This window comes from Pyrus communis, chromosome 11, assembly GCF_963583255.1.
Source record: "Pyrus communis chromosome 11, drPyrComm1.1, whole genome shotgun sequence".
NCBI classification, from domain to species: Eukaryota; Viridiplantae; Streptophyta; class Magnoliopsida; order Rosales; family Rosaceae; genus Pyrus; species Pyrus communis.
In genome coordinates this window covers 10,353,116-10,371,944 of record NC_084813.1, presented here as the reverse complement: position 1 = coordinate 10,371,944, position 18,829 = coordinate 10,353,116, and the positions used below count along the sequence as shown (strand labels likewise).

Here is an 18,829-nt window from a genome sequence, read left to right as displayed (position 1 = left end):
ATCTAATCACTGCGAAAGTACAAGACCAACAAGACGCAACCGCAAGTGAACAACAACAAAGCAAGTAAATTGCAAAGAGAAAACCTACACAGAAAATCCAATTATTAAAATAATGCATGCAGCTACAAAAAAACTTGAAGGTAGAACAAAGACGCTCTCATGACAACTCATGAAGAACTGAAAATAACTTAATGCAATCATTAGTGAACAAAACATCCATGAAGCCACTCAGAAGAGCAATAACAATTATCCAATAATGGACAAGTAAATAAAAAACGACAATCCAAGCAAAAGAACAACCATCAGAGGCGAAAAACAATATACTTTCCCAAAAGAATAGCCCAAAACATAAGTATGCATGAAAAGACGCAGGCTCACCCTCACATTAACAAACAACATGACAGATAGAAAAAAGTTCAACAGAAAACAAAGATTCTCCTATGACAGTGGATTAAACACTGAAAACACATGAACACAATCAACACCAAACAAATAAATTAATAAAGCCATACAAAACCGTAACAATAATTAGGTAATCATGCACAAATGAATAAAAAAGCAAGAATATAACAAAAATAGCAACCATGTGAAGCAACAATAGTGTCCCAAAGAAAACCTCCAAAAATAAGCACAGATGAAAAAAATGCAGGATCACGACCAAAATAACAAACAACACGACCATGAACAAAAATGAACAAAGGCGCATACAGTGTAATCTCTGCAGAGGAACTGCAAAAATGAAAGAGCAGAACAGAAGCTAGAAAAATAGAAAATAAAAGCAAGGCAGCAATTAAAAGAACAAAGCAGAGTTCAGAAGATGAGGAGAAAAGCACATAAATTGTTGCAAGGAGGACCTCCAGCTGAAATAAAAATTCCAAGACTAGCCCTAACCCCCTCTTTGCCCTACCTTCTTTCTCCAGCCCTTGTCGACAAAACTACACACACTTATCGGCACCCCTACCCCCTTTTCGATCATCTTACCCTTCGCTCTCTCCTCCTCTGTCTGACATGTCCACACACAACCTTTGCTTTCTGTTGGTGTAACGACTTCACCTCCCTACCCTAACCACATCACTCTTCCCTCTTTCCTCCTCTCCCTAGCATCCCTATAGGAAGCCCTTAGTTTCTGTTGCTGCAACCAGCTCACTTCCTCCCCATCGATCCAAAGCAATCGCAGCCCCTCCTTTGCATCACTACAGCCACCTCACCTATTCCCCATCGATCCAATGCGATTGCAGCCTCTCATTTCGAAATGGAAATTTGGCGATAACCATAGCAGGGGCCACCGAGGCAACATGAAAAGCCCAGACGTAGCCCAAAGCCACAAAGCTTGGTCTTTAAACCATTGGCACAACCGTAAATAAACTGAAACCATCCCAAACACTATCCATTTGTACTGTGCAATTTCATCCCTTACTCTAGACTAAAGTATTTGGTTTTTTTTTTTTTTTAATATAGATTTCTTAATTTTTTTTATACAATGATATTCTACTCTAAGGCCTTATTTGGCATGTCGAACTGTATTGACTGTTTCAATAAGATAGACTAATTTGTGCATCGAACAATGTTGTGTTGGAATAAAAGATGGATTAATTTATATTGTGTTTAATACTATACTGGATGAGAGGTCTTTGAACTGCTATTATTATTACTATTTTATAAATATTAATGCTTACAATATGGCAAAGGAGGCATAGGGGGGAGTGAGACAACCCAATGGGCTGGACACCTAACTCTACACAAATATAATACGTTATCTTAATCCATACAAATCAAATTAAAAACCTCTACTTACAAGTAAAAACAATACCATTAAACGGTAATACTAATTGGTACCCATATACTTTTTATTAAATCCTTTAAAATCTTAATGCCCTTTAGATTTTAAAACTCCAACAAACTCCAACATTGAATACACTCTGTTAAACATTAAGTCTTTATTTGACACACCCCGACCGAGATCAGGGAGTGCTGGCCGTCACACGAATGTGATGTAGCCATGTGCGCGTGCGGAAGCTATTGAGAAGGTAATATAAAAGTACGAATAATTAAAAACCTAATAGCATACAAGGTACTAGTGTATGTGAGACACAATTCAGAGCAAGTCTACAACAGTCCAAAAGGAAAAGATACGACATATTTACACCCGAAGGTGACCCTACAATGGTGAGTGTCTGTCAGAAATGCCGGGACGCCCTCTGGGATAAACCACCGAACTTGCTAGACCACTAGAACCTGGAGGGGCGCAAAAACAAAAGCGTGAGTGGGCAAAAACAAAGTTCTTTGAAAACTCTTTAGCAAAACACATTCTAACCCCTCGCCGTAAAACCTGTATACTTCCCAGAAAATGAACATATATACGTATGTATAGATATGTCAATCATGCTCCATGATATGCCATTCATGCTCCATAATATGCCACAACATAATCTCATAATCAAATATAAATGCTCAAGCGTAATTCACATCAATAACATATAATCTGGCAGCCGGGAGTCACCTAACGTGACATGTACCGCTGCATATAGAGCTCCAATTTCAACTCAACATCTGAATCTGCACACAAGTCGGAGCCACCTAACGTGGTCTGTACGACAGGACTGGGTGTAATATATACGCTCTAGTGCTACGATCACGTGAAGACTATGCGAATAATCGCGGGTCACCTACGAGTCGGGACCACCTAATGTGGTCTGCACGACAAGGCTTGCACCTAACTTGGATCCAAGGCGAGCGTGTGGTGCTGGTGAACATACACGTGAAGGACTCTGCCCCTCTCTGGGCGGGAGCACTAACACCGGGGGTGCAGATTATGAGCTCTCTAAGCATTTCAAACTACTATTGCATAATAAACAGGAATGCATAACCACATGAATACCGCTTACCTGGCACTTACCTGTGCGTCCACAGCACCAAATACACATTTATATATATGTATGCCACTACTAATACATGCGATGATGCGTAAACAATATTCATATGATGCATGGCATAAAACAAATAACCTTTTCTATTCTATTTCTGGGAATTTAGATGTATATAGGTATATACGGAAAACAAAAGCCCACTCACTGATAATTAGAAGGGTCGTAGCCCCCCTGCCTCGAGTGTGTACGCTCGTCTTCGGAAAACGAATCACCTATACGCGACAAAGTTACGAAAACGTTAATTTAAAAGCACCTAAGCAACTTCTTGTAATAACTTCTCATACATTGCTCAAATTGGACAATTGAATATACCAACGTGACCTACACAACCTCAGGATCACGCCCATATTTTTAGAAAAAATTTTGGACTACGCACGCGCCCCCACGCGCCTGAACAGGCACGGACCTACGCGCCCCCCACGCGCGGCCACGTGCACTGCACACTGACGGTGTCAACAGACGCCGTCAGGAATATTCCGTTAACTGACGGAATATTCCGTCAAATCTAACCGGATACCGTTAACGGCGTCAGGAATATTCCGTCAACTTTGACGGAATATTCCGTCTCCTTCTCCAATCCGTTCCCGATGCCGGCGCCGGCGACCGTCGCCGGAAACCTGCAAATCACTATATCTCTCTCGTTTTTCCACCTTTTTCCACGTTTCTTGCACCAAAATGAACCCTAAAGCTAGTAGAACATGACCCAACAAGTTTTAAGGCCTAAAATGTCGAGATTATACCTGTCCAAATCTCCAAAACTCGGCCAACTTCGAACCTAGCCTTCCCGACGTCCAAACTCGTCCAACGAACTACTCCCAAGCTCCTGGGAACTTCACAAACACAACTACAAGCTTAGAATCTCCTAAAACAAGCTAGATTAGGTTTGCATGAACAGTGCATAATTCGGACCACTTCGAAACGACGTGAAAATGGTAGTTTTCTTACCTGGAATTGGTTTGGTTGTGCTCCTCACAACCTCACGAGTTCAATGGTGCAATTTGTTTCCTCGATGGTTGATGTTTTGAGTGTGTTTGTGTGTGGTCCGTAAGTTTGCAGAAGGAAGAAGAAGAAGATGGACTCGGGGAGAGAGAGAGAGAGAGACTGAGAGACAGAGTGACAGAAAGTGAGGAAAAGAGGGAGGGAATCCCGGAAAGTGATAGTGTGTGTGTGTGTGTGTGTGGGTGTGATCCAATACATTCCACACCACACCAACAACTAATAACGTGACAAAAACGATCTAGGGGTAAAATCGTAAATTCATACGTACGTTTTAATAAATCCCGGGACGGGATGTTACATTATTAATGAGAAATGACATTGGTATTCCTAAATTCTCATCGTGCGCTTTAAATTTTCTATATTTAGAAAAAAAATATATACTTGTGAGAAATATATCCAATGTATAATTACATATTTTAAATGTTAATAACAATTTCATTAAGAGCAGCTCCAGCGTGGGAGTTTGCTCGGGGGACAGACCAGGAAAAAGGGCCCGAAAGCTCGGCCTACACACTTCAGCGTGGGGAGCCCGAGGGACAATGAAGGCCCGAGCACCAGGCCTGTGAGGAATTGCCAGCCCACGAGCCCGAAGTGGATCTGATGCAGGGCTGACGTCATCCAAGTGTCAGCCCAATTTTTTTTTTTTTTTTTCTGTCAGGCGTGTGCACTCACCCGCGCATGGGGGTGCGTCACTCGACACAGTTTCAGCGCCTGGGGCCCGCGGCGCAGTTTCAAAAAGTTACTGTTAGGAAGCCACGTGGCTTCCCATGGTCCGTTGGATCTCAACGGCTATATAATGTGGACTGTCTGATTTGCAACGATAAAAAAAATAAAAAAAATCTTATTTAATATCAATCATTGGATCTGAGATCAACAGTTGATATATTCTTCTTTATAAATAAAAAAAATAGTTTTAAAATTTAGAAATGTTACCGTTGTGCCACATGGCAAAATCTTGAGTGTTGGAATACAATTTTTTTTTAAATCCAACAGCAGAGATTAATTAGTTGAATAAAAAAAAACTTAACTGTAAAAAAATGAATAAAAATCCGAAAAAAAAAATTGAAAAATTAAAAAAAAAAATTGTTTTTACTTTTTTATAAATACCTTCTCATTATCATCTACCTTACACCACAATTTCATATTTTCTCAACTACTTTCAACCATATTCCTATCTTTCTCTCAAAGTTTCAATCCAATTTTTTTTTTTTCAACAAAATGACTACTGATGCTGGTACGAATTGGATGCTTCTTGAAGATGTTGCGTTGTGGACTAGCTAGGTTGAAGTTACTCATAGTTTGCTTACGGGTAATGAGATGCACTTGCGAGAAATGTGGAGTCTTATTCATACCAATTATCTTGAGAAAATGGGTGGGAAAAGAACCAAAGAATTGATGTCCAGCCGTTGGAAATTACTTAGCCAATCGTTTAGTACGTGGAGAGACGCTTTGGCACAAACTAGTACTAATCTTCGAAGTGGGGAAAATTACGCGGATCAGGTAACAATATATTACTTATTTGTTTGTACTATACCCAAATTTTCATTATAATTATTTTTTTGTATTATTTTTTTGTTACCTACTTTCATTATAATTATTTCTTATCCCGCATTGTGTAGCAACTTCAAGCACAAGTTTGGTATGGTGCCAAAACCAAAACCCAAAAAAAAATCATTCAACCGGTGGGAATGTTGGAATATTGTCAAAGATTGTCCTAAATTCAAAGTTGTGCATGTCGGTCCAAAAGTTTTCATGAACAGCACCCTTCTACACTTTACACCCGATCATGCCTCGCATGTTCATGAAGATGAAGCAAAAGAAGTGCCCGAAATACCCTCCCTGAACAAGCGTCGAGATCGACCCGTTATCCAATTAGTCCTCAAGGTACGAAGGCTTCAAAGAGAAAAGGGAGTGCTTCGAAGAATGATTATGCAAAGTATATGGAAGAACTTGCTCGCCAAGGTGAATTGACTTTGGCGCGGGAAATGGCAAAATTAAGGCTGATAATGCTAGAGAGGAGGCAAATGCTGCAGCTGTTGAGAGAGCATTTCAAGCTAATGAGAGAGAAAGAAAGCTACTTAGGCAAGAAAGCGAACAGGTTAAAGAAGAAAGAATGGCTCAACGAGATCGTGATATTATGAACACGCCTTTAGAAGGGAAGTCTCCAAATTCTAAATATTTTTGGAAGTCGAAGAAAGCGAAAGTGGTGCGAAGGAGGCGTGCAAGAGAAGCGAGAGCAAAAGGAAATGGTCCTAGCACAACAAGCAAAGATCATCCTAGCACCACAAATTGGTTAAGTGATGATGAATATAGTACTTTTTGTAATCGGAGCCCATAATTTTCCAATCACTTTGGGTTGTAATTTCTTATTTGTTGAATAGAGTACTTTATTTAAACTAAGAGTATATTTATTTAATTTGGTAATTTATTTATACTAAGAGAAAAGACATTTAAACACACCAAATAAAATTACATAAACACCAAATAATAAAAAAACTCACTAAATGAACTAAAAAAAACACACCAAATAAAATTAAATAAACACATCAAATAAAATTAAATAAACACACCAAAAAAAAACAAACACACAAAATAAACTTAAGTATCTTGAGCTTGTTTCAATTCCCATTGGTGCTCTATCAAATTAATTTGCCGGGCATTGTGCATATATGGCCTTTGAAGTGCAGTATATCGTTGAATGATCAATTCATTGTAACGTCCATCCCCTTTGATAGGAGCATATTTATGCGACTTTGTTATCTTATTTCTTTGCATTTACTTAGTTAATTTCCATTTATTATAGTGATTTAGTTTATTTTCATATTATTGTAGGTTCAATTGGTGAAGATGACAATAAATGGCTAAAAAGAGCAATTTGGAGCAGTTTTGGATTTGGAATGGATAGCATGCATAGAGAACAAGTGGGATGGACGTTTTTGAGGTTTAAAAGGTGTTTAACATGTGTTAAACATGTGCTTAAGATCTGGAGAAATCATAATTGAAGCTTGGAAGAAAAGGAAAAGCATTATCTTATCCAATCTTATCCAATCTTATCCAGTCTTATCTTATCTTATCCCATATTATCCAAACATTATCCTATTTAATCCAACATTATCTAAACTTATCTCTAGCAGCAAAAGGAGTCCTTATCCTATTCTAAATCCTTTCCATCTGAATTTAGGAGTCTTAATCCATCTAAACACATCAATCATTTTCCTCCTTGGTTTCAGCTGCACCCTTGCCCTATAAATTGTATTGTGCCGCAGCATTCAGGGGTGTGCTGTAGGTTTTAGGATCATTCAAAGAAGAAATTAAGTGTGCTATGACCTACAATTAGGAAAATGAGAGCTTGTGCCGTGCAGAGATACACCCAAGTCTTGTGCCACAAATTGCAATCAAGCCTTGGAGATTTCCAGAGTTCTTTCTATCCTTTCTTAGTTTCAATGTTTATTTTATATTGCTTTTCAAATACAATGAACATGAGCAGCTAAGTTTTGTTTTAGCTAGAGGTGAATTCGAAGCCATGGACATGTTTTATATGAATTGATTTCCTCCAGTTATTGTTTCGTAAAGCATGAATGCGATTTACTTATCTGTTTTATAGAGAACTTATTCTTGTATGTTTATTAAGGAGGCCTACTTAGTATGCATGCAGGGATTTGATGCTAGAGTATAAAGGAATTTCACCTAATCGTTATGAACTTATATTCACAAGTAGTAAAAGTCACTAGTCATGATTGCGTTAAATAAATTCTTGGTAGGAGTATCATGCTTTTCATAGTTATGAATGCCTTGTCAATGCTTATGATTTTCATAGAACTTAATGATCTTTGATATGTATCTCTATCATGTTATTCATATAGGAAACTTGATAAGAATAATTTGATTGCATCGCTGAGTCCAATTCAATGAAATTAGGAAAATCTGAGAGTTAATTAGTGTTGTTCACGATTAATTTGGGGCATTGTCATTCATGGTTTATAGGAATAATAACTGGAAATCGATTTGTATGCATATGGTTTATGTGTGGAGAAGAATCCTCTAACTAGCCTTTCACCCAATTTTCATTCACAATTTACTTTGTTTGATGCAATTTACTTTTATTTCTTAAAATGCGTCCAAAAATCCCCATATCATTGTTTTAGTGTGTGTTAGTCAGTTTTTAGGGTTTTTGTGTCAAAATTTTGTTGATTAGCATCCCTTCTGGATAGAACGATCCCTATTTGCTCATACTGCAATTGCATTAAAAGGGTTTAGTTTGTGTGTTAGTTTTTACCACATCACCTTTCTAATGGCTCATGTTGCACGGGTTTTTCGGTGGCGTCATGAGTACAATATGTACGTGTTCTAGAATTGTTCATCGTGTTTGGCTCATATTCATCAACCGCATCATAATCGTACTCATCTTCCACAATCATGTTGTGAAGAATGATGCACGTCACCATGATGGATCGAAGCGACTCTACATCAAACAATTTGGCAGCACCCCTGATGATCACCCAGTGAGCTTAGAGGATACCAAAACAACGCTCCACATCTTTCCTGCACCCTTCTTAACAGCTTGCAAAGTGTTTATCGTTTGCACTTCGTGAACGTGATACTGTTTTGACAAATGTTGACCACCTTGGGTAAATGCCATCTGCTATGTAGTATAGCCCGTCGTACGTACATCCGTTAACGCAGTACGTGACTTTTGGTGCCTTTACTTGCAAGACATCATTGAACACTGGGATTGGGTAAGGACGTTGAGGTCATTTTGAGCTCCTAGAACCCCGAAAAAGGCATGCCAAATCCATGTATCAAAAGATGCCACTGCCTCTAAAATGATATTGTTTGCTCATTTTATGTCCCCATAAGCGCTTTGCCATGCACTTGGACAATTTTTTCACGTCCAGTGCATACAATCAATGTTTCCAATCATCCCAGGAAAACCTCGCATCTCGCCCTTCTTCAGAAGCCTTTGCAAGTCTATGTCAGTAGGTTTCCTGAGGTACTCTGCGATGTAGATAGATTCGATTGCTCCGCAAAACCTCATCAAGGACTCAGGAATGGTTGATTTCCCCATCCTCATTATCTTATCCACTTGGTCTGCAGATGCTCCATATGCAAGCATCAGCAAAGCAGCAGTAATTTTTTGTTGAGGAAAGAGACCCATAGCAACAAAAGCATCATTCTTTTGCACAAAGTAAGAATCATCATCCAAGAGTTCCGTACCTCGTTGTTGCCTGCTTCTATCAAGGTTTTCGGAACGGCTGGGCCTGCAGATCTGACCTACAGCTTGGATGACTAAACGGGAATGTGAGGCTCTGCCCATTCTTGCTTCGTCATCTCTCCTTCTACGCTCCTCATCCTCTTCCTTCTCATTTTGGGCCACCTGGATATTGAACATTCCTTCTGATTGGTTAAACAATTCTTCCTTTTGCTGATCAATTTCCCACAACATCCTTGAAGAAGAAGACTGTAAGATCCTACATCGCCCAAAGGTGAGGATCCTATAAGCCTTATATGTATATTAGCATTTCTACCTAGCACAAGGCCTTTTGGGAGCTCATTTGCTTCGAGTTCCGTAGGAACTCCGAAGTTAAGCAAGTTCGCGCGAGAGCAATCCTAGGATGGGTAACCCACTGGGAAGTTCTCATGTGAGTTCCTAGAAACAAAATCGTAAGGGCATGGTCGGGGCCCGAAGCGGACACTATCGTGCTACGGTGGAGTCGAGCCCGGGATGTGGTGGGGGTCCGGGCCGGGATGTGACAAAGACATTGTAAAAATGAAGCAGAAACTATGAATAATGATAAAGATTTTGGTGAAGAATGAAGCAGAAATTATGAATAATGATAGAGATCTTGAGAAAATTGGTGTGAGATTTGTGAGGATGGATGGTGGATTATATGGAGGATTCAGAAAGGATTAGGTTGTAGATAATGTCACGTGACATGCTGTCATTCGTTAAAAATATGATGGAAATCTATCCTCAAAGATTGTAAACAGATTATGATACGTGGCGTGACGTGATTGGTTAATAATCTTATCAAAAATCCATCACCAATAATTGTATTTTCGGATAATGACATGTACCGCAATGAGTACGATTAAAAATCTTATCGGAAATCCAGCACTAATAATTATCTTTTCGGATTTTATGACACATGGCGCAACGAGAATGATTAAAAATCTTACCCGAAATTACAAATAAAATTATTTTGTATTATCTTATAAATTTTCGGATAATGACACATAACGTAACGAGAACGATTAAAAATCTTATCTGAAATTACAAATAAAATTATTTTGTATTATTTTATAAATTAAAAAATAATATTATTTTATTACCTATTACCAGAGCTATTGAAGTACAATGATAGAGATGCAAAATAAGATTACTGTTTATTAAAGATAATTACTGTCCACTAAATAGATAGCATAATGTACTGCCTGATTGCACGTTGGACTGCTTTAAAGGTAAAGAGATCCTCCATCACGCCAAGGAAGTAGAAAAACTTGATTTGATGGCTGCCTGATATTTTATGCTAAAGCAAGTACAGATACATTTGCCAAAGACATTTAAATCATTACTAAATTGTGCGCAAATTGGAAAATTCAGCAGGTGGGGGTGTCCTGTTTTGACTGTACAACCTGGTCAGCATAACAAGGCAGCCATCAATTTTCTATGCTCAGCTACTTAGCACAGCAGACTTCTTTCCTCTTATATTTGGTTTTTTTTCTTCACCTTCTCTTCTGCTTTCAATCATGGAGTTCTGCATGCAACTCTCTCTGGTTTTAGTTCTTTCTGTGTTTGTTGTTCCAGCAGCTGTGCTGTCAGATTCCTCTCTGAGCTCAAATGGGGTCTCAGAAATCCCCAAGAAGCTGCTCAATTGTGCCCAGAGACCCCAGGTGTTTGATTGGATGGTGGGAATCAGGAGGAAAATACATGAAAACCCAGAACTGGGTTATGAGGAATTTGAGACCAGTGAGCTGATCAGAGCAGAATTGGATAAAATGGGTATTAAATATAAACACCCAATTGGGGTTACTGGTGTTGTAGGCTTCATTGGCACCCGAAAACCGCCTTTCGTCGCAATCAGAGCTGATATGGATGCTCTGGCTATGCAGGTTTGGCTATGCAAATTCTGTAGGTAGGTAGAGTTTTTGTTGTAGATGTACTAATTAGTTTGTAATTTGATAGATGGGATTTGGTATTTATAGGAAATGGTGGAGTGGGAGCACAAGAGTAAAAATGCAGGGAAAATGCATGCTTGCGGGCACGATGCTCATGTTGCAATGCTTCTTGGTGCTGCAAAGATCCTTAAAGACCATGAGAAAGATTTGCAGGTTTGTTTCTTTGATCTTAGTTTTCATTCATATTATTGTTGTTTACTAGTTACTACTGCACTCCTTTCTGTAATTGGTAACAAATGAACAGGTTTTTGATGTCTGTGGTGTATGATCTGAGTATGCATATATGAGAATTCGTTTGCGGGACTAGACAAATCGTTTGCCCCCACATTTCCGTTTTCATGTTTGGTTTCGTAGCCGGAAAGCATAATGTGGCTTTTATGATTCTCATAAGATTGTAACCTTTTTGTGTTGTTGTTTCAACATCAACAGGGAACAGTTGTTCTTGTATTTCAACCAGCGGAGGAAGGAGGAGCAGGGGCTAAGAAAATGATAGCTGGTGGAGCGTTAGAGAATGTTAGTGCTATTTTTGGGTTGCATGTTGCTAACCACATACCTGTTGCTGAAGTGGCCTCCAGACCTGGTCCCTTTTTTGCTGGGAGTGGCTTCTTTGAAGCGACAATAAGTGGAAAAGGCGGTCATGCAGCCCTTCCTCACCATGCTGTTGACCCGATACTGGCAGCTTCTAATGTGATTGTCAGCTTGCAACATCTTGTTTCGCGTGAAGCTGATCCACTTGACTCGCAGGTAAAACCCCTCATTTTTTTTCTTTCCGAAGTTGTGACCTTTTTGGCGCATGCTTTGAGCCCATTTAGAATAATGCACTCAAATCTTATTACAATCGGTAGATTCCTTGTTTGGTTTTTGTACTTGGGTTATTTACACTTGTCTTCTCACTGAAAATCTACGCTCACCAATTTGAAATGTAAAGGGCATCCCTTGCTGCTCGTTGCTTGCTTGTGTTAAACAATGACAGTTTAGTGGGGAGTTTTAGATCCATTCCTTTATCAAATGACTGCAGCACTACTAAGTGCAGTGGTGTTCTGCATTTTTGTTGTCTAATATGGTGGCTGCCTGATGGTTACCTACAACTGCATTGCTTTCCAGCATTTGGTTGTCTAGAAATAAAGTAGCTTGAAGCAAGGACAATCTAACAGTATTTAAGGATATTGAAGTAGATTGAAATCACAGAGTTGCCAGAAATGAGATTAATTAGAGAGAAAATTTTCATTTTTATTTTCAGAGACGAGAGGCTATGATAGGTGACATTAATATTTAATTCCTTTCTGATGAGGCAAGCGTATTATCATAAGTTATCGAACTTCTCTGGAAGAAAATTGAAGGACCATATACACTAATTTCATCTGTATATAACAAATACAGAAATGAAATATCAACTCTGATATTATCAATGACTCAGATTACCATCAACTTTCAAGTATTTTGTTTACCATTTTCTTATTTATGCTCTACCATTCCTATCCTTTGAAGAGTTTAGGATAACTTACTGCTTATGTTAGAACTTAGTGCATTTGCAGAAAATTTTGGCTGGCTTAATTCATGTTTAGTAAAGTTGTTTTTTAAGTCCTCTCGTCAACTAAGTTGAAAGCATATATTTTCAGGTAGTCACCGTTGGAAAGTTTCAAGGAGGTGATGCATTCAATGTTATTCCAGATTCTGTCAAAATAGGTGGTACTTTCCGTGCATTTACAATGAAAAGCCTAATGCAACTCAAGCAGCGGATTAAGCAGGTAAAACGGTTAAATTGCTCATATAATATGGATGTTATGAAAAAAATATAAGTTAAAAGGCTGATGTGCTTAATTTTTATATATTGATAATCTTTCGAGGGCAATTTAGTTCATCACTTCCATTTGAGCATTCTGTTTGAACTTACTTTGGCAACAAAAGGCTGATGTGCTTCTTTTACCAGGTTATAACAGGACAAGCATCCGTACATAGGTGCATCGCAGCTGTCAATTTCTTTGAAGATGAGAAACCTATTTCCCCCCCAACCATAAACCATAACGACTTGCATGAACACTTCCGAAATGTAGCTGGAGATATGCTTGGCTTCCAAAAGGTCAAAGACCATCAACCGTTGATGGGATCCGAGGATTTTGCATATTACCAAGAGGCAATACCTGGATACTTTTTCTTGCTTGGAATGGCAGATGACGCACTTGGACCCCTGCCTACACCTCATTCACCTCACTTCCGAATCAATGAAGATGCACTTCCTTTTGGTGCTGCGCTCCATGCTGCTTTCGCTGTTAGGTATTTGCTCGAGTTTCCACAGGAAGTTCCTTCGCCAGCGCAAGAACACCACGATGAATTATAACAAGCTCATTGATTAATTTGTTGGTTCGAACGTTACCTAGTCTTCATATTCACCGGAGGATTCCATATTGCAGCAACTGTGCATTGTATGATTCGTTCCTTGGAAAAATATACATTCATGTATCAACATTAGGTTATGATCAATGTTGTAATTTTCGGATAACATTTGCCAAATAGGTTAGGTGATGTTTAGTTATACAAGCATTCTTGGTAGTATGATCCACGGTGTCTTATGCAGCACAAAAATTAAGCCGGAATCGCATCAGAAGATTTTCGAAAGCAAGTGCACGAAATCTTTAGAGGGGAAAAATAGATCATTATTGTACCAGCCGTTTATGTAAGATCCTAATTTTAAGCCCTATTTCTATATACATGCAATATGCTTTAACATTGAAGTCAAAAACCCTGCTGAATTTGGGTAGAAAGTGATCAGTCTCAGCAGATAAGTCCGGGGTTAACTCAAAACTACGATCACATGCTCCGATCAGCACTTCTCCGGACAGGCAATTAGAAGCCGATGATATGTCAAAACCCAAATACTTTCGATGCTAATTCTAAAAGGGGTCCCAGAGCGCTCGGGGCAAACTTTCGTGCAAAAAGGAAACAGAGTGAGGTTGGCTGGTTGTTGTAAAGACATGTATCACTTCCGGTCTTCTTGAAAAAATCTTCTGTAATATCTGCTTTGCCGAACGTAGCCGGATGAGCACCGCCTCTCGACCAGTCTACATAGGTAAGGGTCCTGTTTGCCAAAAGCTGCGGGGTCTCGATGCTTAGCATTGTCTGGAAGTAGTGCTCATCCACATAACATGCTGGTCTGCAAAAGTCCTTGAACTTAGGGTAGTAACTTGTGTCTCCAACAATCCTAACTGCAAGTTTCCGATTAATCTCAAACCACTGAGACCCTTTACGCCAATCAGAGAGATTGACCAAAGGAGCCATGCGTCTGTCATAACGTCCTCTCCCATAGGGCCCGATTTCATCAAATGAACCCATGAAGCTGTACCTGGATCTTGATAGGTAGTGATGGACAATGCTCAAGTTGTAGAGAGGAATACATGACTCGGAAAGGAGGATAAACCATTCATTTGAGATGTCAAGCAACGCATTAGCTAGGAGTCTCCTCTCAGCATCGCACATACTCATCTCTCCCCACTCGGCAACCTGAATCATAGAATATAAATGGTCACAGGTCTAAATGCATGAGAACAAGTTCCGAAAATTATGCTTAAGCCACAGAGAAATAGGGATTTCCAAGTGATAAAAGAATTATTCCATTGAACATTCTACATAATCGCGTTTTTCAGTTTCAGTTTCAGACAGAAAGAACGAAGTGCCCAAATCTTGTCAAAGAACTGGCTGACAAGACAGTTTTAACAACTAACCGAGTTCAAAAACAATGTTCCAATGCTATCAATAAAAGTGCTAAACAAAGGCAAGAGGAGTGACAGAGAACTGTTATTTTTTATGTATGAAGGTATAACCAACGGGGGAGACAATTTAGAACCACAACATGTTCCCTATTGATCAATGCACGTGTTATTCAAAGTAGATACTCGCGTTTCGGTACTTAAGCATGGATCAAGGTGGAAGCAAAATGCACGCTGTGCAAGGATGATCACGGAATGCTCCTAACCAACACCATAACACGGCAAGAATTGGCAGACGATTTGTGTGAGGATTTTTAGTTGATCATGGTTGGGAAAGTTAATAGCTTACGGATTTAAAACAACATAAGACTAGCAATAAAGATTGCAAAATCATATGGTACAATGGGAAGGTCCAATCCAACATGGGTCGGAGGAGTTCATCTTTCAATACCTTTTAGATGACAAATTCAAATTTACTATTTTTCGACATACAATACAAATTCAAAAGTACGAACCCACAAGAAGAACGCCAAATGAATGAAACAAATTCAATCAAAGCAAATTCATATAAGAAATCTAGCAATAATTATTAGGGTACCTGGCTTGGGATTTGTCTCTTGTAAAACACTGATGTAGATGAGAAATTGGCATTATAAGATGGCAACGAATGAACATAGATCGAATACATCCCCTCGTGTCCTCTAAAAAACCGCTCCCAAAGAGGCTCCATTGGCAATGGTCCCTTTGTCAAGAACATGAAGGCAATTTTTGGAACTCTCTTAAACGGATACTCCTTTATTTGAGTAGTATGTGAGGCAAGCCACAGCAACTCGGTGTCATTCATGGCGTGCAACAGATTAGATGGAGGTCTAATCCGACTTTCTAAACTACTCGGCTCTTCGAAGCAAGGCCTAATGGTGGAAGGTGCTGTTGGAGCCACATGTTGAACACCAAAAAACCTAATTGTGTGCATACTCAAAATCGAAACCCCAATACCCAAAAGTACAAACATGACAAGATATTGAACAAGTCGCAACGGCAAGGCCCTGGCATGGCTGGACTTAAATGTACTTGTAGGATCCTTGCCTTCCTCCAATGCCACCCCCCTTGATTGCATCTTGATTCAAATCTTAATCAAATCGAACTGCCACAAACACAACAAAATTCAATTCAAATTCAAATCATGAGTTATGTAGTTTTCGGAATTTCGGATTGAAAAAAACACTTTTTTGGATTCAAATCATCACACAAGGACACCCCAAATTTTGAAAAAAAAAAAATCACTTTCCAATGTGAAGCGTGAAGAAAGTTTGGATTTTGGGTTATGGGGTTTCAAATTCGTGGAACAATGGACGCCTATAACGTATCCAAATCCAACAAAGATCGAGATCACATCGCAAAGTCAGGAACAAAAGTACTACTTTCCAAATGGGATATCTCCAAACAACGTAACTTTAATCAACAAAAGGAAAGTTTTGGGATCAAAATTCAAATCACAAAAGCTTGTATTCCCATTTTCCTGGCAAACATGAAAAAACATGCAACATGTTTAGAGAGAGAGAGAGGAGAGAGAGAGAATCTAATACCATGTGCGTTGCAAGAAGGAGAGCAATATGTGGATGAATCAATGTCGGACACGTTTGAGGAAGCGAAGCAGATCGGTTCACACTTTCCTCACTTCAATTGTTTCTCTCGAGTTTGCGCCGGCTTTCATTCATTGAACGAAGGAATGAAATTTAAAGAGAGAGAGAGAGAGAGAGAGAGAGAGAGAGAGGTTTAAGGGGCTTTCATTGTTCCTCTGTTTTTGTTTTTGGTTTGTCTTCGTGGGGTGTTACGAAAAGTAAAACTGAAGAAGCATTCAAGAGAGAGAGAGAGAGAGAGAGGGAGAGGGAGAGGGAGGGAGGGTGTGTGTTGGGGATTTTGTTTGTTTGGTTTGATCCTTCGAGCTGGTGCAGAGGAAAATGGAAAATGGAAAAGCAAAGGGAAGGGGAAAGCAAAATTATTTCAATTGCTTCCACTTTCTATGTTTTTACCTTTCAACATTTATTTCACTCGTGATACATTTTGTTGAGTGGTCTAAAAAATTAACAGAAATATTTTGCATGTAGGAGTCTAATAGTTTTTTTTAACTATTATATTTTATATGTCTGTATCATTGAGTGGAACGTAACTTTATAGTTGCACTCTTTTACATTATTTCATTGTTTTTCTTTATTTTATTTTATTTACATTTTTTTGGCTTTCACTAAAAACCTTGGGGATTTTTAACAAATTTAAGCACAAACCTTTATGAGATAATATAGTAAATATGGTATGTGGCCCCTACATGTTCACCAACTTTATTGGGGTAATGTTAATGTTTTGATTCATATATTTTTGGAGTTTTTCTTTCTCATAATCTATCCTAATTTTTGGCTTGATTCTTTTTTTGATGATCTAGATGCCGTTAGATTTATAATCGAGCACACAATCATACAAGAATAAAACTAATAACGGTGAAGATTTACAAGTTGCCAACGTACACATCTTAATTAGGTAGACATTTAAGACAATGGTCGATATTCACATCTTAGCAACACGCACATCTTAGTTAGGCAAACAATTTGACTTAACATGTATAACATAGGGCACCTATTTGGAAAATAAATTGACATGTATATCCTAATTAAATTTGACAATTTAACATAGGACCTAGAGTCGAGGTGTAAATCTTTTAAACGCTTGAGCGGTTAGGGCAATTATTAGTCAACTTTAACCTAAAACTAAGAATACAACAAAAGGTATACAACGTTAAACCGAAGGAGGACATTGAACTCGAAACATCGTGTATAAAAATAAATGTTGTTAATTAACCGAGCTACAAACGCTCACATGTATTAACTTCAACAGACATGGCGTTTCCGCTTTGCAGGTGTAAGCAAGGCATTGGCAACAAAATCATAGCATAATGTTTGGTTCTCTATTTTCTCAATCTTTACGAAACGGCCGTCGGAACAACGTGACAGCAATTGGCCGGCCTCCAACTCCAACCTCAACCTTTTGCTTTCATTTTTTGTTGTATGTCCCGTCTTCCCTCTGTTATTAAAACGTATTGACTCCCATCGGAATGGAGGATGTGTGAAAAGTAAAAAAATATTTTCGGATAGCATATCCCATACAATAATTGTTGAATACCGAGGGCCCGTTAGGTGGGCTCAATGAGATTGAGCTTTAGTGATAAAATTGGATTGGCAGGGACTTGACCATGATATGTTGTCTCCTTAACCACCTTCAGGCTTCAGCTCCCATCCACAAGACTTACTTATAATGGAATCAATCCCTTATCAACATCCAAACCTGTCTCGCGCTGCTACGATGGAGTTCGATCCTACTCACCTCTGCTATAGCATCTCATCAAAATCAATCAATGTTTGAATCATTGTGCAGAGACGAGTCCCAGCAGTCATGTCCGAATCATCCTGCAAAGTGTTTGTCACTCACTGCCACACTATCAGATACAATCATACAATTGGAACACTCAACTCCACAGGGTCTCCGATTATCATGTTCAAGGAATAATTATGCTTCTGCTTTCATCCAGAGTATCATTACGGATTTCCCCAACTTTGTTCCTCGTATATACTCATCGGTTCAATCCCATCTCTACCCTCCAGTCATGTAATGCAAAACCCCACCAACTCTTAAACAGATTTCAAACTAATGTAAGCGCTCGATAATGCACAGAACATGCTACCACCTGCTTCGTAACCACATTCAAACTTCAAAAGTGAAGTCCTTTACCTTTCACTCAAGAGCATTCCCCTATTTACATACAACATCAGGAACTGAGTTCTACTCTACATATAGGGTCTCTCACAAAGCTCAATTTTGGAAGGCTGCCGGTTTGGTGCAACCCTAGCTCTTGTACCAGCAAGGAGAACCTAATATGGGGAGATGGGTTCCCCTACGAGAAAAGGGTGAAACGGGGATGCCACTGCCTACCTCATAACCACATTCAAACTTCAAATTGAAGTCATTTTTACC

The 18,829-nt window shown here is 39.0% G+C and overlaps 3 protein-coding genes across 3 annotated transcripts; 1 reads left to right on the top strand and 2 right to left on the bottom strand.

Moving 5' to 3' along the window:
• Nucleotides 1-8,206: 8,206 nt before the first annotated feature.
• On the bottom strand, nucleotides 8,207-9,081 carry LOC137708993 (uncharacterized). The gene is made up of 2 exons (XM_068448142.1): nucleotides 8,816-9,081; nucleotides 8,207-8,414 (listed from the first exon to the last, which is right to left on the bottom strand). The coding sequence occupies exons 1-2, from the start codon at nucleotides 9,079-9,081 to the stop codon at nucleotides 8,207-8,209; spliced, it is 474 nt and encodes a 157-aa protein (XP_068304243.1).
• Nucleotides 9,082-10,484: 1,403 nt separating this feature from the next.
• On the top strand, nucleotides 10,485-13,810 carry LOC137708209 (IAA-amino acid hydrolase ILR1-like 4). The gene is made up of 5 exons (XM_068447232.1): nucleotides 10,485-11,036; nucleotides 11,130-11,255; nucleotides 11,532-11,846; nucleotides 12,722-12,850; nucleotides 13,033-13,810. The coding sequence occupies exons 1-5, from the start codon at nucleotides 10,674-10,676 to the stop codon at nucleotides 13,438-13,440; spliced, it is 1,341 nt and encodes a 446-aa protein (XP_068303333.1). The 5' UTR covers nucleotides 10,485-10,673; the 3' UTR covers nucleotides 13,441-13,810.
• A 138-nt stretch (nucleotides 13,811-13,948) lies between these two features.
• On the bottom strand, nucleotides 13,949-16,734 carry LOC137708210 (glycosyltransferase BC10-like). The gene is made up of 3 exons (XM_068447233.1): nucleotides 16,393-16,734; nucleotides 15,405-15,950; nucleotides 13,949-14,600 (listed from the first exon to the last, which is right to left on the bottom strand). The coding sequence occupies exons 2-3, from the start codon at nucleotides 15,921-15,923 to the stop codon at nucleotides 13,965-13,967; spliced, it is 1,155 nt and encodes a 384-aa protein (XP_068303334.1). The 5' UTR covers nucleotides 15,924-15,950; nucleotides 16,393-16,734; the 3' UTR covers nucleotides 13,949-13,964.
• Nucleotides 16,735-18,829: the final 2,095 nt, after the last annotated feature.

What these genes read in the sequence shown, in the direction of transcription:
- LOC137708993 (XM_068448142.1), bottom strand. Translation starts at nt 9,081, where the DNA reads ATGGGTCTCTTTCCTCAACAAAAAATTACTGCTGCTTTGCTGATGCTT. An exon ending in ATTGATTGTATGCACTGGAC is followed by an intron (nt 8,415 to 8,815) that starts GTGAAAAAATTG and finishes GGTGATCATCAG; the next exon opens with GGGTGCTGCCAAATTGTTTG.
- LOC137708209 (XM_068447232.1), top strand. Translation starts at nt 10,674, where the DNA reads ATGGAGTTCTGCATGCAACTCTCTCTGGTTTTAGTTCTTTCTGTGTTT. An exon ending in TGGATGCTCTGGCTATGCAG is followed by an intron (nt 11,037 to 11,129) that starts GTTTGGCTATGC and finishes TGGTATTTATAG; the next exon opens with GAAATGGTGGAGTGGGAGCA. An exon ending in CTGATCCACTTGACTCGCAG is followed by an intron (nt 11,847 to 12,721) that starts GTAAAACCCCTC and finishes ATATATTTTCAG; the next exon opens with GTAGTCACCGTTGGAAAGTT.
- LOC137708210 (XM_068447233.1), bottom strand. Translation starts at nt 15,923, where the DNA reads ATGCAATCAAGGGGGGTGGCATTGGAGGAAGGCAAGGATCCTACAAGT. An exon ending in AGAGACAAATCCCAAGCCAG is followed by an intron (nt 14,601 to 15,404) that starts GTACCCTAATAA and finishes TCTATGATTCAG; the next exon opens with GTTGCCGAGTGGGGAGAGAT.